The following is a 17,081-nucleotide window of genomic DNA, read 5'->3' on the forward strand; positions in this document are numbered from 1 at the left end:
TAATTATGTGGAAAGAAAAAGGGAAGAATACAAAAGACCTTCCTGGAGAGGATGATTTTCTAGTTGTGAGTTCATCAATATCACACTGGGTTATAAGCTTCAAATAATATAAGAAATCTCTGAAACACTTCATAAACTTTAGTTGTTGTTATTATTGCTGTTATCAAACAATGTCAACTACTTAAGAAGCTAATACTGGAAACACCAATAACTTACAAAACACTACAATTTCTTTTAATTCATTTTCACGCAAAAATGTAAAATATGGTCCTCACAGAGTAACCAGAGTTAATATAAACTTCAGCATGGAAACAAAACAATTGAAAATGAGCCAATTATTAGAAATTCACTATTAATCAGGGTGTTGGGTAGATAAAATGTATTATGCTCACTTTGTTAAAAATAGGCGCTGCCCACGTGAGGCCATCGCCCAGGTGATATTAATGTGTGTTGAGAATCCTTGTAGCCTGGGGCTTGGTTTTGGGATTAAGCCTTTCCCCACCTTTTTTGATGTGGGGTGGTACAATCCAATCATGCCTCAGAGAAGTGACTTTGTATTAGAGACTTCCCTATTTTGTATATTGGATTAAGAGTTTGGATTTCTACACTATAAAATAGGGAAGGAGCGGGAGTTTGGGCTCTTGGTTCCTGGGATGATTAGAGGAGAGAGCAGAGCAGAAGGAGGCCATGTGGAGTAGGCCAGGAGAAGCAGCCAAGATGGCGGAGTGCTAAGTGAGAGATGCCAGTTTGTGTAGAGTTTGTATCTGGGATAAGGAAGGAGATGGGGAACTGAGGAGAATAAGGCTGGTGAGCTAGAAACCTTTGATTCTAGGAAACTCGGATAAATCAGTAGCTTTGTGAGCACTGAATGTGAATGGGTTTTGGAGCCCAGTGTGTGTTTTTTGCTTGCCCGCCGAGTGCAAGCTAGGATTAAAGACTATGGCCCATCAGTTTTTGGCTCCGTTGTTTCTTTACCGACTGTCCGAATCCTATGCGAACCTGCATGGGCCCCGCTGCTATGATGGTGGCCCTGGCCCTGGCTACTGGCTCTACACAAGGGAAAATGCTCTAAAAACAATGTGTTCTAGACGGTAAGGTCAGAAACATGTATATTAACAGTAAACTGAATTGTGTCAGTTATATTACTCTTACTTCTAAAAATAAAATGGGTATTGACAAATTTTTTTTTAAAACAAAGGAATAGACATTGACTACACCAGCACAAACTGTAGAAATGTCATTTAAATGCCGTTACTCAGCATAATAAATAAGAAGGGCAAACTCTGAAGACTAAGGCTTTTGTATTGCAATTAGCATTAATACATACCAGTTCATCTAAGAAAGCCTGCTTATTCTTCCTTTTTAGAATCTGCTGCAGTTGTTCTTCTTTTTGTATAAACAGTCTTCTTTGTTCATTTTCCTGTCGCTCTACCTCTAAAGCTTCTTCCAATTCCTCCTGTTCCCGAGTCTAAAACAGAAACATTTATATATGGTATGGAATAAATTTACTAACCAACATCAATCCTATACCACATTCTGATCTTTTCTTTACTGGAAGCATAAAACATATTAGTCACTTACTGTTTTTCAGTGTAGCAATTCCACTTTGAAGGAAATAAAATTCATTTTGCTATTGCACTTAAATTCATGGTGCTATTAAAAAGAATGGCATCTAGCCTGACCTGTGGTGGCGCAGTGGATACAGCGTTGACCTGGAACGCTGAGGTCGCCGGTTCAAAACCCTGGGCTTGCCTGGTCAAGGCATATGTGAGAGCTGATGCTTACTGCTCCTCCTCCCTTTCTCTCTCTCTCTCTCTCTCTCTCACTCTCACTTTCTCTCCTCTCTAAAATGAATAAATAAATAAAAATTAAATAAATAAATGAAAGAATGGCATCTAGCACAAAACAAACACCTAAAATAAACAAAGTATATTGAGCCTAGTTGCAGAACTGCAGGAACTGTGCTTAATAATGGGTTAATTTATTTATAATAATTACAGACAGTTTCAAGTCATTCATTTCAGCAGACTTAACAAGGAAAACTAAAAATCAAAAACACAACAAACCGACAATCTCCGTACAGAACTATTGATTGAAATACTCCATCTAAAAGACTGGATTATTTAATAGCAACAATGAAAACTTGTCACAGCATTTAGCTTCTTTTTCCCATGCTAAAATAAGTCTTTATGATGCTAGAGTTCCAAAAAGCACTAGTTAAGGTAATTTTTAAAAATAAATTTATTTTCTAACATAGGCATGTAAATTTTTAAGAGTCCTCTGAATTGACTGAAAAATTCTGAATTCAAGGCTAATTTGTACATATAATTAACTACAGGTCTACTCATTCCCTTTTTATGAAGTTTTTCAGAAATATTAAATACTTCCAGGCTCTGAAATGTATTCAAACTCTCTCATATTTAAATGTAGTATTATACCAAGTCTTTGCTCTTTAAGTCTTATGAATAAAAAATACAGTAAAATCTGAATGGTTTTATTTTAAAACCTTGACTCTTACTCTTGAAAATGTTGCAGTGTCTTTTGTTTTATTTCAATCGAACACTGACAATTCATGGCACCTGAGGCAAATATAGGCACAATAGGTTTGGGGATAACTAACATAATATAAAAACTAACAGACCTCAGAAAAAAAGTATATTTTTATGTAAATATTTTTAAGTCTATTTGATTTTTAAATTTCAAGATAAAACTCCCCCAAGAAAACAAAGTTCTCATGGAAAAAGATGTATCACTTATAATTCAAACTCAGTATATCCAAAATTGAGTTTTGTATCTGGTCTCCCAAAGCTGCACATCCTTCTATATTTGTTATTTCTGCTAAGTGCATACCTATATCTCAGTCAAGTCAAGCTAAAACCTCAAAGTTATCTTTATTTACTACCTCTCCCCATCCTGCTTATTCCTCCTAAATTATATCAGTCATTAAGTTCTATTAGGATCTCTCCCTATAATTTTACAAACTTTTCCTCCTCTAGTGCATAGGCTGCTACCCTAACTCAGGCCCCCAGTGAAGAACAGAATTCAAACTTGATCTAGAAGGATTCATAAGAATAAACATGAAAAGTTAGGGTTAGAAGCTAAGGTACACCTTCTGGAAAAGTGAACAACTAGATCTGGAGGCCCATAAGCAGAAAGAGATGAGTTTCATAATAAAGCAGTGATATATACGCAATTAAATAGGACAAGTATTAGAGAAGTATACACGGTGTTGCAGGGGAACAATTCGTAGAGTGGCAAATTCTCTTTGTGATGATGGAGGACAAGTAGAGTCAGGAAAGATTTCATATAGAGTGTTGTGGGTTGAATGTGCCCCCCCCCCCAGATATACATTGAAGTCTTTCTTTTTCTTCACCTTAAAATGTCTTTGTTTTTTTCAGAGCACCTCACAATGGAAAATCAAGCCACCTTCTTCAAATACCTCACTCAGTCACCAAGTCCTGCCTGAACAAGCATTTCAAAAGACTAGGTGCAATTTTCAACTTGTGGGACTTCTTGTGAAAGGTTTGTGGCCTCTCTCCTGGGCCATTTGTACACCTTCCTCTCTTGCTTTCCAAATGGCCTTTTAGAGTGATCAAAAATGTTTAATAGATCAAAAAGTCACAGAGAGCACCTTTAGGAATAGGTTAGAAATGATGCTGTAAGTGATTAGAACAAGAATGACTCCAGTAGCAGTTTACTGGGAATTCCAGAAGCATCCCAGGTTCATCCCCCTGCATAGATCAGAGAGTTCAAAGATGCCTAGCAAACTTAAGAAGAGAAGAATCCTTATTAAAGACTCTCCTGCATTAAATTTCAACTACTTTGAGACTCATCATCATAATTTTTCCCGAACATAAAGCTGAGAACTCCCCCTGCCAATTCCTCCCACTGAAATAATCATTTCTTGTTTGTTTATTTTGTTCTTTAGTTTCCACATGCAAGTGAAACTATTTGGTATTTGTCTTTCTCTGTCTGACTTATTTCACTTAGCATAATACCTTCTAGGTCCACACATGCCATCACAAAAGATACGATTTCATTCTTTTTATGGCCAAGTAGATTCCATTGTGTATATATACCACAGCATTTTTGGCTACTTATCTACTGAGGAGTCCTTGGGTTGCTACCATATCTTGATTACTGTAAATAACACTACAATGATCACAGGGATGCATATATTCTTTGGATATATTCCCAGAAGTAGAATTGCTGGGTCATATGGCAGTTCCATTTTTATTTTTTGAGGAACATACACACTGTTTTCCATAGTGGTTGCACCCGTCTACATTCCCAACAACAGTGCATTAGGGTTCTCAAACTCTGAAGTCTCAACCCCTGGTTCCTGCAAGTGATCTTTGGAAATAGGGTCTTTGCACAGACACACAGAAAAAAGGCCATGTGAAGACAGAGGCAAAGATCTGAGTGATGCCAAAGACTGCTGGCAATCACCAGAAGCTAGAAGAGGCCAAAAAAAGTATGCTTTCCTAGAGGTTTCAGAGAGACCATGGCCCTCAAGATAATTTGATTCCAGACTTCTAGTCTCCAGAACTGTGAGAGAAAAAATTCCTGTTGCTATAAACAACAGTTTGCGGAATTTGTTACAGCAGCCCCAGGAAACTAATATACTAGGATGAGCTAAGACTTCAAACAGTAGGTATTTACCCTCATTAGAGTGGAATGGCCATTTAGACAGAAAAAACAAGGGTGCAAAGACATGAATCAAGATGGAATGCTTGGTATGGCCAAGTCATGAAGTGTGAGGGTGAGAAAAGCTCTGGATAAAGCTGGAAGGGCAAGCAGAGAGCAGAACATGAAAGGTCTGCCATACCATATTAAGAGAATTGATGCCATAATAAGGCAAAGGAGAGAATTAAGGAAATTTGAACAAGTTTAGAAAAATTACTACAAACAGACACAGATCAATGGAGTTCAAGACTGAAGACAGAAAGACTAGTTAAAAATATATATATTTCAGGCCCTAGCCGGTTGGCTCCCTGGATAGAGCATCAGCCAGCATATGGACATCCCGGATTCAATTACTGGGTCAGGGCACACAAGAGAAGCGAACATCTGCTTCTCTCCCCCTCCCTCTTCTCTCCCTTTCCCCCTCCCACAGCCAGTGGCTCCATTGGTTCAAGCATTGGCCCCAGGCACTGAAGATAGCTTGGTTGGTACCTTGGTACCGGCACTTCAGCCTGAGGCACTAATAATAGCTCTATTGATTTGAGTATGGGCCGTAGACAGGAGTTGCTGGGTGGGTCCTGGTCAAAGTACATGCGGAAGTCTGTCTCCCTATTTCCCCTCCTCTCACTTAAAAAAAAGAAGAAGAAAATATTTCAACAACCCAGGTGAGAGGTTGAGAGGACCCTAAATAAGGCAATGATAATTAAATCTGAAGAGGAACCAGGTTTGAAAAATGGTAAACACAGACCACTAACAGTACATCAACTCTGAGCAGATATGCCTTGAACAACTGGATAAAAAAAGACATACAGGAGAAATAAGTGACCATAAAGATTAAAATGTTCAGTGCTGGAATGTTGAACTACAAGTGCTTATTATACATACAGAAAGAAATGTCTATTAACCATTTCTAGATATATGAGCATATTACATAATTCTAGGACAGGGGTCCCCAAACTTTTTACACAGGGGGCCAGTTCACTGTCCCTCAGAACGTTAAAGGGCCGGACTATAAAAAAAAACTATGAACAAATCCCTATGCACACTGCACATATCTTATTTTAAAATAAAAAAACAAAATGGGAATATAATATTTAAAATAAAGAACAAGTAAATTTAAATCAACAAACTGACCAGTATTTCAATGGTAGCTCCCTGCTTTTGGCTAATGAGATGGTCAATGTCCAGTTCCATATTTGTCACTGACCACCAATGAAAAGGTGCCCCTTCCAGAAGTGCGGCGAAGGCCGGATAAATGGCCTCAGGGGGCCGCATGCGGCCCACAGGCCATAGTTTGGGGACCCCTGTTCTAGGAGCTCAGGAGAAAAATACAGGGCTCCAGAAACATCTGAGAGTAATCAGCATAAAGTGGTAATCATAAAGAGAAGAACTAAGAGGAACTTCTGGGTAAGAGACAAGAAGGAAAGAGAAGTCTAGGAAGAGGATAAAAGAGAAAGGTGAGAACAGTAGGACAAGGAGGAATTGGCTCCACAAAAGTTAAGGAACGGTTTCAAAACCAAGGGAGAAGCCTGTGGGAGACTACTTGGAATGAATACATAGTGCAATATACAGATGATATATTATAGAATTGTGCATATGAAACCTATATAATTTTATTAACCAATACCACCCCAATAAATTCATGACAAACTTTTTAAAATAGAGAAACTGTTGCAGTAAGAGCAAAGCTATAATAACCCCTCGGCCTGAAGGGCCCAGGGAACAGAGCAGTTACCTGGAAAGACATCAGGTACAGAAAGTAGATCCAAGAGGATTAAAATTTCTGATAAGGGATACAGGCAGCCAGAGGCAACCCAGGAAGGAGGGAAGTAAATACCCTGATCTCATATTTTTTAAAAGGGGACCGGGGGGTGGGGGGGGGGGGGTACTGCAACAAACACTGCCTACTGGCCAAATAAGACTCAGACCAATAGTTTATCAGCTTTGGCAATGAGGAATTGACAGCTTCAATTCCTCACTGAAATAGAATATATGAGTATTTTGTACATAGTAGACCTCAATAAATATTGGAGGCTAGCTAGCTGATTGAATAAATGGGAAAAAACCATCATTAAAAATCAAAGATGGGGGATAGGAGACAATGAAGATGGTATTAGCCTGGGAAAAGGGAAGTAAGTTGAAGACGAAAGGTCATCCTAATAGTGCTACCTTACCCATCCACTGCCCTTGAATTCACCTCCCACTTCATATCCATCAGAAAGGGCTATTCTAAATTCAAAATATTCTTTAATTCATCCCTACTTCTCCATTCCTGTTTAAGTAAGGTGACCAACTTTTATACAATGAAAAGGAGGACAAAAATAAGTTGAAAAAAACAATGCCATAAATAAAAGAAACATTTTATTCATTACAACAATAATACACTATAATATGATAAATGCATAATAAAAACATTTGTAATATTTTATATTGTAATTATGCTTACATGCCTATTAATACTTTTTAAAAAAATTTTTTATTAATTTTAATGGGGTGACATTGATAAATCAGGGTACATACGTTCACAGAAAACATCTCTAGGTTATTTTGACATTTGATTATGCTGCATTCCCATCACCCAAAGTCCAATTGTCTTCCGTCACCTTCTAACTGGTTTTCTTTGTGCCCCTCCCATCCCCCAACCCCCTCCCTCTCCTCCCCCCCACCCTGTACCCACCACACTCTTGCTCATGTCTCTGAGTCTCATTTTTATGTCCCACTTATGTATGGAATCATATAGTTCCTAGTTTTTTCTGATTTACTTATTTCGCTCAGTATAATGTTATCAAGGTCCATCCATGTTGTTGTAAATGATCCGATGTCATCATTTCTATGGCTGAGTAGTATTCCATAGTATATATGTACCAAAGCTTTTTAATCCACTCTTCCGCTGACGGACACTTGGCTGTTTCCAGATCTTCGCTATTGTGAACAATGCTGCCATAAACATGGGAGTGCATTTCTTCTTTTCAAACAGTGCTATGGTGTTCTTGGGGTATATTCCTAAAAGTGGTATAGCTGGGTCAAAAGGCAGTTCGATTTTCAATTTTTTGAGGAATCTCCATACTGTTTTCCAAAGTGGCTGCACCAGTCTGCATTCCCACCAGCAGTGCAGGAGGGTTCCCTTTTCTCCACATCCTCGCCAGCACTTATTCTGTGTTGTTTTGTTGATGAGCGCCATTCTGGCTGGTGTGAGGTGATATCTCATTGTGGTTTGAATTTGCATTTCTGTAATGATTAGTGATGTTGAGCATTTTTTCATATGCATATTGGCCATCTGTATGTCCTATTTGGAGAAGTGGCTATTCATTTCTTCCACCCATTTTTTTTTTTTTTTACAGAGACAGAGAGAGAGTCAGAGTGAGGGATAGACAGGGACAGACAGACAGGAACGGAGAGATGAAAAGAATAAATCATCAGTTCTTCGTTGTGAATTGCAACACCTTAGCTGTTCATAGACTGCCCTCTCACATGTGCCCCCACCATGGGCCTTCAGCAGACTGAGTACCCCTTGCTTGAGCCAGCGACCTTGGGTCCAAGCTGGTGAATTTTTGCTCAAACCAGATGAGCCCACGCTCAAGCTGGCGACCTCGGGGTCTCGAACCTGGGTCTTCCGCATCCCAGTCCGAGGCTCTATCCACTGCGCCACTGCCTGGTCAAGCTCTTTCGCTCATTTTTTTATTAGATTGCTTGTCTTCCTGGTATTGAGTTTTACAAGTTCTTTATAAATTTTGGTTATTAACCCCTTATCAGACGTATTGCAAATATATTCTCCCATTGTGTAGTTTGTCTTTTTATTCTGTTCTTATTGTCTTTAGCTGTGCAGAAGATTTTTAGTTTGATACAGTCCCATTTGTTTATCCTGTCTTTTATTTTTCTTGCCCATGGAGATAAATTGGCAAATATATTGCTGCGAGAGATGTCAGAGAGCTTACTGCCTATGTTTTCTTCTAAGATGCTTATGGTTTTACGGCTTACATTTAAGTCTTTTACCCATTTTGAGTTTATTTTTGTGAATGGTGTAAGTTGATGGTCTAGTTTCATTTTTTTGCAGGTAGCTGTCCAATTTTCCCAACACCATTTGTTGAAGAGGCTGTCTTTAATGTATGCTCTTACCTCGTTTGTCAAATATCAGTTGTCCATAAAAGTGTGGGTTTATTTCTGGTTCTCTGTTCTGTTCCATTGATCTATATGCCTGTTCTTATGCCAGTACCAGGCTGTTTTGAGTACAATGGCCTTATAGTATAACTTGATATCCGGAAGTGTGATACCTCCCACTTTATTCTTTCTTCTCAAGATTGCTGAGGCTATTCATGTTCTCTTTTGGTTCCATACAAACTTTTAGAATATGTGTTCTATATCTTTGAAGTAAGTCATTGGTATTTTAATCAGTATTGCATTGAATTTATAAATCGCTTTGGGTAATATAGACATTTTAATGATACTTATTCTTCCTATCCATGAGCACGGTATATGCATCCACTTGTTTGTATCTTCCCTGATTTCTTTTATCAATGTTTTATAATTTTCCGAGTACAAGTCTTTAATCTCCCCGGTTAAATTTATTCCTAGGTACTTTATTTTTTTGGTTGCAACCTATTAATTCTTAATAATAATTATAAGAAAGAAATACTCATTTAGATACAAATATGTCACATCACATACAATGAATAGACTCTGCATCAATCGAATACGGACATTTACAGATTAGTCTTCCAATATCAAAAAAAGAGGACATGTAGGAGGACACTTTTCAAAGGAGGGCAGAACTTAAAAAAGAAGGCCTGTCCTCCCTAAAGGAGGACGATTGGTCACCTTAGCTTAAGTCATCTCTGAACTCACCTACATGAACTGCAATAACTTCCTGAACTCCAGGCTTAATCCTTTTTAATTCAATCTCCACAAAAACCACTAAACCTATCTTAATAAGGACTATACTTTATTAACTATCACCCTGCTGAAAACCCTTCAATGATAATCATCAATAGCCAGGTTCTTATAACATTACTCTAAGGCAGGGGTAGTCAACCTTTTTATACCTATTGCCCATTGTTGTATCTCTATTAGTAGTAAACTTTTCTAACCGCCCACCAGTAATGGTGATTTATGAAGTAGAGAAGTAACTTTACTTTATAAAATTTATAAAGCAGAGTTATAGCAAGTTAAAGCATATAGTAATAATTACTTACCAAGTACTTTATGTTGGATTTTTGCTAATTTTGGCAGAATAAATCTTTATAAAACAACTTATTATAGTTAAATCTTTTTATTTATACTTTGGTTGCTCCACTACCACCCACCATGAAAGCCAGAATGCCAACTAGTGGGCGGTAGGGACCAGGTTGACTACCACTGCTCTAAGGAATCCTGAGAATTCCCTAAAAAGATGCCTTAAAAGACAGTACAGCAGAGTTTAAACAGATGAGAATCCAGCCCATCTCTCCTTCCATTATCACTTCAAAGTATTCAGAGCAAGCTTGCATTTGAAAAATAGGATTCACCTGCTAAAACATAGAAACAACTGATCTGTATAAGTCCAAATTAATTTTCATAATACATAATGTCTTAAGTGACCTAGGCTTCTTCTATTTCTCCAACTTTAGGTCTTTCTATTGACCTTTGGCAATACAGGACTACTTACACCTCTCAGAACTCTAGGTGATTACCCATACTTGCTTGCCTTTGCTCATCATTTCTTTCTGCCTGGAACTTTCTTGTGGCAGCCTCCCTTCCTTCACTCCTGTACTGTGTTCATCTTTCTAAATTTGATTCATCCTTCATCCATACAGGCATGATCATGCCTGGAATAGCTTTCCCAACTTTCCCAGAATGAGTTACATATCTATCCTCTATACTCTCATAACAAGCACACTGTGCCTTCCATGTGCTTACGACACTGTGTTGAAATCATCTGATCCCTAGGAACTAAGGTTCTCATTCAGCTTTGTATACTATATTCTTAGCCGATGCTCAACAAATGTTTACTGAACTAAATTTTTTGTGCTAGACATTCTAACACAGTAATCTCCTCCTCAAAAGAATCCAGAAAAGTGAAAGTAAAAATTAAGTTAATCTTCACTAAGACTCTATTTTAAGATTAGAACACTTTTATTCAGTTTCTCATGCTCACGTGGATTGATGCTGACAGCTCAATGAAATAAATAAGATCTCTTTTGCAGACAACTCAGTAACAGTTTCTCAGTGGCAGAATCAAGTAAGTTTACAAGCCTATACATGCAAGAGATTGCTTTTTTCTTTGATACAACTCTGATGCTTCTGGAACAGTGAGACTTCAACATTCACCAATACATTAAAGGCAAGTTGGTATCTCAGTTTAGTAAAAACACATCAGCCATATAAATTAGTCCATGACTCATGGACTACTCGAGGAATCTATCCAAATATACCATAATTACTTATTTATGTTAACTAGTACCATCTTTAAAAATGTGGTCCTATAATGTTTACACCAATACCAAAAACCCAGGTAAGCATCTGAATGATCAATTAATAAAGTATAATAAATTACTGAACAAGCACTTATATCCAGATACTAAAAATTAATGTGAACAGAAGCAGCCCAAATCATCTCATCGTAACATGAATAATATAAAGCATTTGTTTTATTCAGTAACTTATCATTATAAAGTTTTCAGATGATTAGAAATTCCTGTTTTAAAATAATATAACCTGCCTGACCTGTGGTGGCGCAGTGGGTAAAGCGTCGACCTGGAAATGCCGAGGTTGCCGGTTCAAAACCCTGGGCTTGCCTGGTCAAGGCACATATGGGAGTTGATGCTTCCTGCTCCTCCCTCCTTCTCTCTCTGTCTCTCTCCTCTCTCCTCTCTCTCTCTCTCTCTCTCTCTCTCTCTCTCTCTCTCTCCCTCCCTCCCTCTCCCTCCTTCCTAAAAATGAATAAATAAATAAAAAAAATTAAAAAAATAATAATAATAATATAACCAGACTAAAATTATTCTTTCATCACAACTCTCAGTAGTATTTCCTAGTATAAAATTGAATGAAAAAAAAAAAAAGCACTCATTTTCCAGTGTTGAGTTAAAGAGGGCAAATACAACAAGTTACCTGGCATAGGTATCTTCTGATGCACCCAGAAAAGGCTACAGGGCAAAAACTAATCTTTATGGCACACTGATGCTCTTACCTTTTAAAGAAGCCAAGCTGGGTATGAATGAAATGAGAATGTAGTGTGAATCCCTTGAGAGCTTTATGGCAGGGAATAAAGTGTCTAAATGAAACACTCTTAGACTATAAGGAGGAAGTCATTCTGAACACAAGATAAAAATACAAGCTATACAACCAAATATACTTGTATCATTTTTACTGATGATTACAAATTCCTAATTATGCACCTCAAAATAATTACCTTTGCTTTCCCCCAAAGCCAGAAAGCCAAGTTGCACTAAAGAAAGAATAGTTTGTACAAGTTAGACAATTAAATCTCTTCATTCATACGTTTCTTTTTCCTTAAAAGAATGCTTTTTTTTTTTTGCCCTGGCCAGTTGGCTCAGTGGTAGAGCGTCGGCCTGGCGTGCAGAGGTCCTGGGTTCGATTCCCAGCCAGGGCACACAGGAGAGGCGCCCATCTGCCTCTCCACCCCTCCCCCTCTCCTTCCTCTCTGTCTCTCTCTTCCCCTCCCGCAGCCCAGCCGAGGCTCCATTGGAGCAAAGATGGCCCAGGCGCTGGGGATGGCTCCTTGGCCTCTGCCCCAGGCGCTAGAGTGGCTCTGGTCGTGGCAGAGCGATGCCCTGGAGGGGCAGAGCATCGCCCCCTGGTGGGCAGAGCTTCGCCCCTGGTGGGCGTGCCGGGTGGATCCCGGTCAGGCGCATGCGGGAGTCTGTCTGACTGTCTCTCCCGTTTCCAGCTTCAGAAAATACAAAAAAAAAGAATACTTTTTTTATTAATTTTAATTTTAATAAATTTTAATTTAATTATAATGTTCTCTGAACATGTGTACCCTGATTAATCAATTAAATTAAAATTAATTTTAATTTAATTGATTAATCAGGGTACACATGTTCAGAGAAAACAGCTCTAGGTTATTCTGACATTTGTTTATGCTGCATTCCCATCACCCAAAGTCAAATTGTCTTCCGTCACCTTCTATTTTTGCAACAGTAATGTGTGCCTGACCAGGTGGTGGTACAGTGGATAGAGCGTCAGACTGGGATGCCGAGGACCCAGGTTCAGGACCCCGAGGTCACCAGCTTGAGCAAAAGCTCACCAGCTTGGACCCAATGTCGCTGGCTTGAGCAAGGGGTTACTCAGTCTGCTGAAGGCCCACGATCAAAGCACATATGAGAAAGCAATCAATGAACAACTATGTACATTTACTAGTATTTCTGTCCTAAATTCTTTGCAAGTATAACTACTTTTAGAGAATGATAGCTTTTTAAAAGATCATATAGAAGCAGTCATTTCTACAACAAAAGAAGAAGAAAATACTTAGCAACTAACCAGCTTTAGTTTATTTTTCTGAATGACATCTTTGTTTTCCTTTTGGTATATCTCCATTTTCTTTCTGGTGTTCTCCAAATCCACATTGTTGGTCAGGTTGAAAACTACATCAGAAAGGAAACAATGACATGAAAAACAGTAAAAAACAAATATTATTCATCACAGTGACTTCTTAATTCAGCAGGCTGTCATTCCTTACAGTTTATTTGTATCATTTTACCTAGTACCTATTTTAGAGACTAATTCTAGTTCAGCAATTATGTTTCCTGAGCCAAATATAAGTGAAGTGTCAGACTATCACAAAACATGTGTATTCCATAATCACATTAAATTTGATTTTTAGAGTCCCCACTCTAACTTTAAAAGCATATAAAATTATACTTTAAAAATATTTTAAGCATACTTAAAATTTTTAAATAAAAAGAATAAGTCTGGAATCTACTATCCTGGTTAAAATCAATATTCAAAAGAATTTTTGCTCCAGAAACAACAAATATCCAAAAGAATTTTTAAAAAATCACATACATATAATTTATATTTTTAAAAAACATGTTTTATTGAGCCTGGCCTGTGGTGACACAATGGACAGAGCATCAACCTGGAATGCTGGGGTCACTGGTTTGAAACCCTGGGCCTGCTTGGTAAAGGCACGTGTAACAAGCAATCAATGGACGACTAAAAGTGAAGCAACTATGAGCTGATACTTCTCATTCCCTGGCCTCATAAAATCAATAAATAAAATCTTTAAAAATATATATATAGGTTTTGGCCCTGGCCGGTTGGCTTAGTGGTAGAGCGTCGGCCTGGCGTGCAGGAGTCCTGAGTTCAATTCCCAGCCAGAGCACACAGGAGAAGCACCCATCTGCTTCTCCACCCCTCCCCCTCTCCTTCCTCTCTGTCTCTCTCTTCCCCTCTCACAGCCAAGGCTCCATTGAAGCAAAGTTGGCCCGGGAGCTGAGGATGGCTCTGTGGCCTCTGCCTCAGGCGCTAGAATGGCACTGGTCGCAACAGAGCGACGCCCCAGATGGGCAGAGCATCGCCCCCTGGTGGGTGTGCCAGGTGGATCCCGGTCGGGCGCATGCGGGAGTCTGTCTGCCTCCCCATTTCCAACTTCAGAAAATACAAAAAAAATAAAGAAATACAGGTTTTATTGACATTCTAATGGTCTCCGGCACAACTAGACACAAGCTTAAATTATTTCCTATCTAGTCTAGATCTGGAAAGGTATGAAATAGACAAGAGTTGAAACTTAATAGGTAAAGGAGAAAATGACACCAAAACTTAAGACTGAAATAATTTTGTAAGAGAAGTTGCTGAGACGTGTTACTATAGTTAATAAATTTTCAGTGAATTAAACCTGTCTTTTTATAATTCCAACTCAAAATAATTTGAATTAAAAATGCCTTTATTCTTTTCTAAGTTTACACATATAAATCAAAAGGTTGCTATAATTATCTGAAGAAGAGCCTGACCAGGTGGTGAAACAGTGAGATAGATCATCGACCTGGGCCACTGAGGATCCAGGTTAGAAACCCCGAAGTTGCTGGCTCGAGCATAGGCTTGCCAGCTTAAATGCAGGGTCGCCAGCTTGAGTGCAGGTCACCAGTTTGAGCATGGGATCATCAACATGATGTCATGGTCATTGGCTTGAGCCCAAAGGTCGTGAGCTTGAAGCCCAAGGTTGCTGGCTTGAGCAACGTGTCACTGGCGCAACTGAAGCCCTCGACTGAAGACATGAATGAGAAGCAATCAATGAATAACTAAAATTCCTCAACGACAAGTTGGCTTCTCATCTCTCTCCCTTCTTGTCTGTCTGTCTCTCTCCCTCTCAAAAACATAAATAAAAGATAATCTGAACAGGAAATAAACCTCTTTGATAGATATAAATCCACTCCTCCACCACTTACACTATTTTTGCATCAGCTTGTCTAAAGAAGGATCCAAATCATTAAAACTCTCCTGTTCCATAATTCAGTTTTAAACTTCCCTTGGCATCCTCTGTAATCTTTCTCATTCCATTATTAGTCCTTCTATCCTTTCTGCAATTATTTACCACTGCTTCCTACTATTAATCCTATAAAAAAGTTTGATCTTCAGAAAAAAACAGGAACTGTATTATTCCATACGTAGGTGGGACATAATAGTGAAACTAAGAGACATTGATAAGAGTGTGGTGGTTACAGGGGGGAGGGGGGAATGGTAGAGGATAGGGGGTGGGGAGGGGCACAAAGAAAACAAGATAGAAGGTGACAGAGGACAATCTGACTTTGGGTGGTGGGTATGCAACATAATTGAACGACAAGATAACCTGGACTTGTTATCTTTGAATATATGTATCCTGATTTATTGATGTCACCCCATTAAAAAAATAAAATTATAAAAAAAAAAAAGTTTGATCTGTCCTAAATAACTGCTCTACTCTGTGTTCCTACAAATTCCTTCACCATCTCACTCCTTTTTTTTAAACTAACAACCATCTAAAATAGTTTCTAGACTTGATTATAGAGTCCTATAAGATTTGAAAAGTAACACAGGAGAACCAACATAGGACTACCCATATTTTTGAGTAAGGCCATCATATATACTCAGAAGACTAATCTCATTCATGTTTTATATCAGGGGTAGTCAACCTTTTTATACCTACTGCCCACTTTTGTATCTCTGTTAGTAGTAAAATTTTCTAACCACCTACTGGTTCCACAGTAATGGTGATTTATAAAGTAGGGAAGTAACTTTACTTTATAAAATTTATAAAGCAGAGTTACAGCAAGTTAAAGCATATAATAATAATTACTTACCAAGTACTTTATGTCGGATTTTCGCCAAGTTTGGCAGAATAAATCTTTATAAAACAACTTACTATAGTTAAATCTATCTTTTTATTTATACTTTGGTTGCTCTGCTACCGCCCACCATGAAAGATGGAACGCCCACTAGTGGTTGACTAGTACTGTTTTATATCCTAAAAAGGCCAACTTACTTCCCTGGCTTTTGGGGAGTATTTTTAGACACCTTTCAATTTATCGTAATCAATGTTGAAAATTCAGGCTCAGTTAGGTATGTAGAAAAATAAAAGCATTCCTCAATTCTATATGAGCAATTTAAAACATCTGGGAGAAACAAGAGAAAATGAGAAACAATAGCCCTCTAGCTACCTCTATAGCTTTTTTACCACAAAGTAATGGTGGTAAACCAGGGAATCTGCCTAGGATGCAATGTAGGACATTCTCTATAAATCACATTCTGGCCCCAACACAAAACAGAGAAGGTAACTCCAAACTAGCACTGGTTTTCAGAAAGGCAACTGTGATCCATTACTTAATATGGTCTGATTCTATCTTTCCCAACCACTTACAACTTACTCATTATACTTAACAGGCAACCCACTGAGCCTCCAAATTTAATACTCTTTCACAACCTCTACCATCCTCAACATCTATGCCCATTTAACGATTTGATCATTTGTTTTTCCTCAGACACTTCGTTCCTTTAACTGATTAGTTAATACATTCTCCTGATCATCCTCCTACTAGTCCAAATACTCATTCTTGTTTCCATCTCTGGCTCTTCTTGGTCTCTGACAGGTATGATTCTGGCTTTTGCTCTCTTTCCTCCCCCTAAGCTCCTTGGCAGTTTCCTTCCCAGTTTCAACCACATAAATGCCAGGAATAGCTGACACTAACTCAAAGGGCGTTTTTAGAAAACCAAACACATAATCATCTTCAAATTTTCAACTCCTTGTAAATTCTTTATCTGTTAATGACAGGACAATCATGCTCAAACACCAAGATTTAATCTTAATTCATCTAATCTATTCTCTTATGCATTTTACAAGCACCAGTTGCCAAATCCTACAGATTCAACCATAAAAATCTCTTTAAAACTGCCCTATTTTCAAGGTATTCTGAAAACACACCAAGCCA

At 38.3% G+C, this 17,081-nt stretch overlaps 1 protein-coding gene across 1 annotated transcript in view; it reads right to left on the minus strand.

Annotated features, from left to right (window-relative positions):
- Positions 1–17,081, minus strand: part of MNAT1 (MNAT1 component of CDK activating kinase) — a 255,821-nt gene that overhangs the window by 133,856 nt on the left and 104,884 nt on the right. Inside the window, exons 4-5 of the mRNA XM_066274524.1 lie at positions 13,159–13,262; positions 1,328–1,468 (exon numbers count right to left, since the gene is read on the minus strand). Coding sequence (XP_066130621.1) covers positions 1,328–1,468; positions 13,159–13,262 — 245 coding nt within the window. The remainder of the gene's footprint in view (positions 1–1,327; positions 1,469–13,158; positions 13,263–17,081) is intronic.

This window comes from Saccopteryx bilineata, chromosome 4 (genome assembly GCF_036850765.1).
Source record: "Saccopteryx bilineata isolate mSacBil1 chromosome 4, mSacBil1_pri_phased_curated, whole genome shotgun sequence".
In the NCBI taxonomy this organism is placed as follows: domain Eukaryota; kingdom Metazoa; phylum Chordata; class Mammalia; order Chiroptera; family Emballonuridae; genus Saccopteryx; species Saccopteryx bilineata.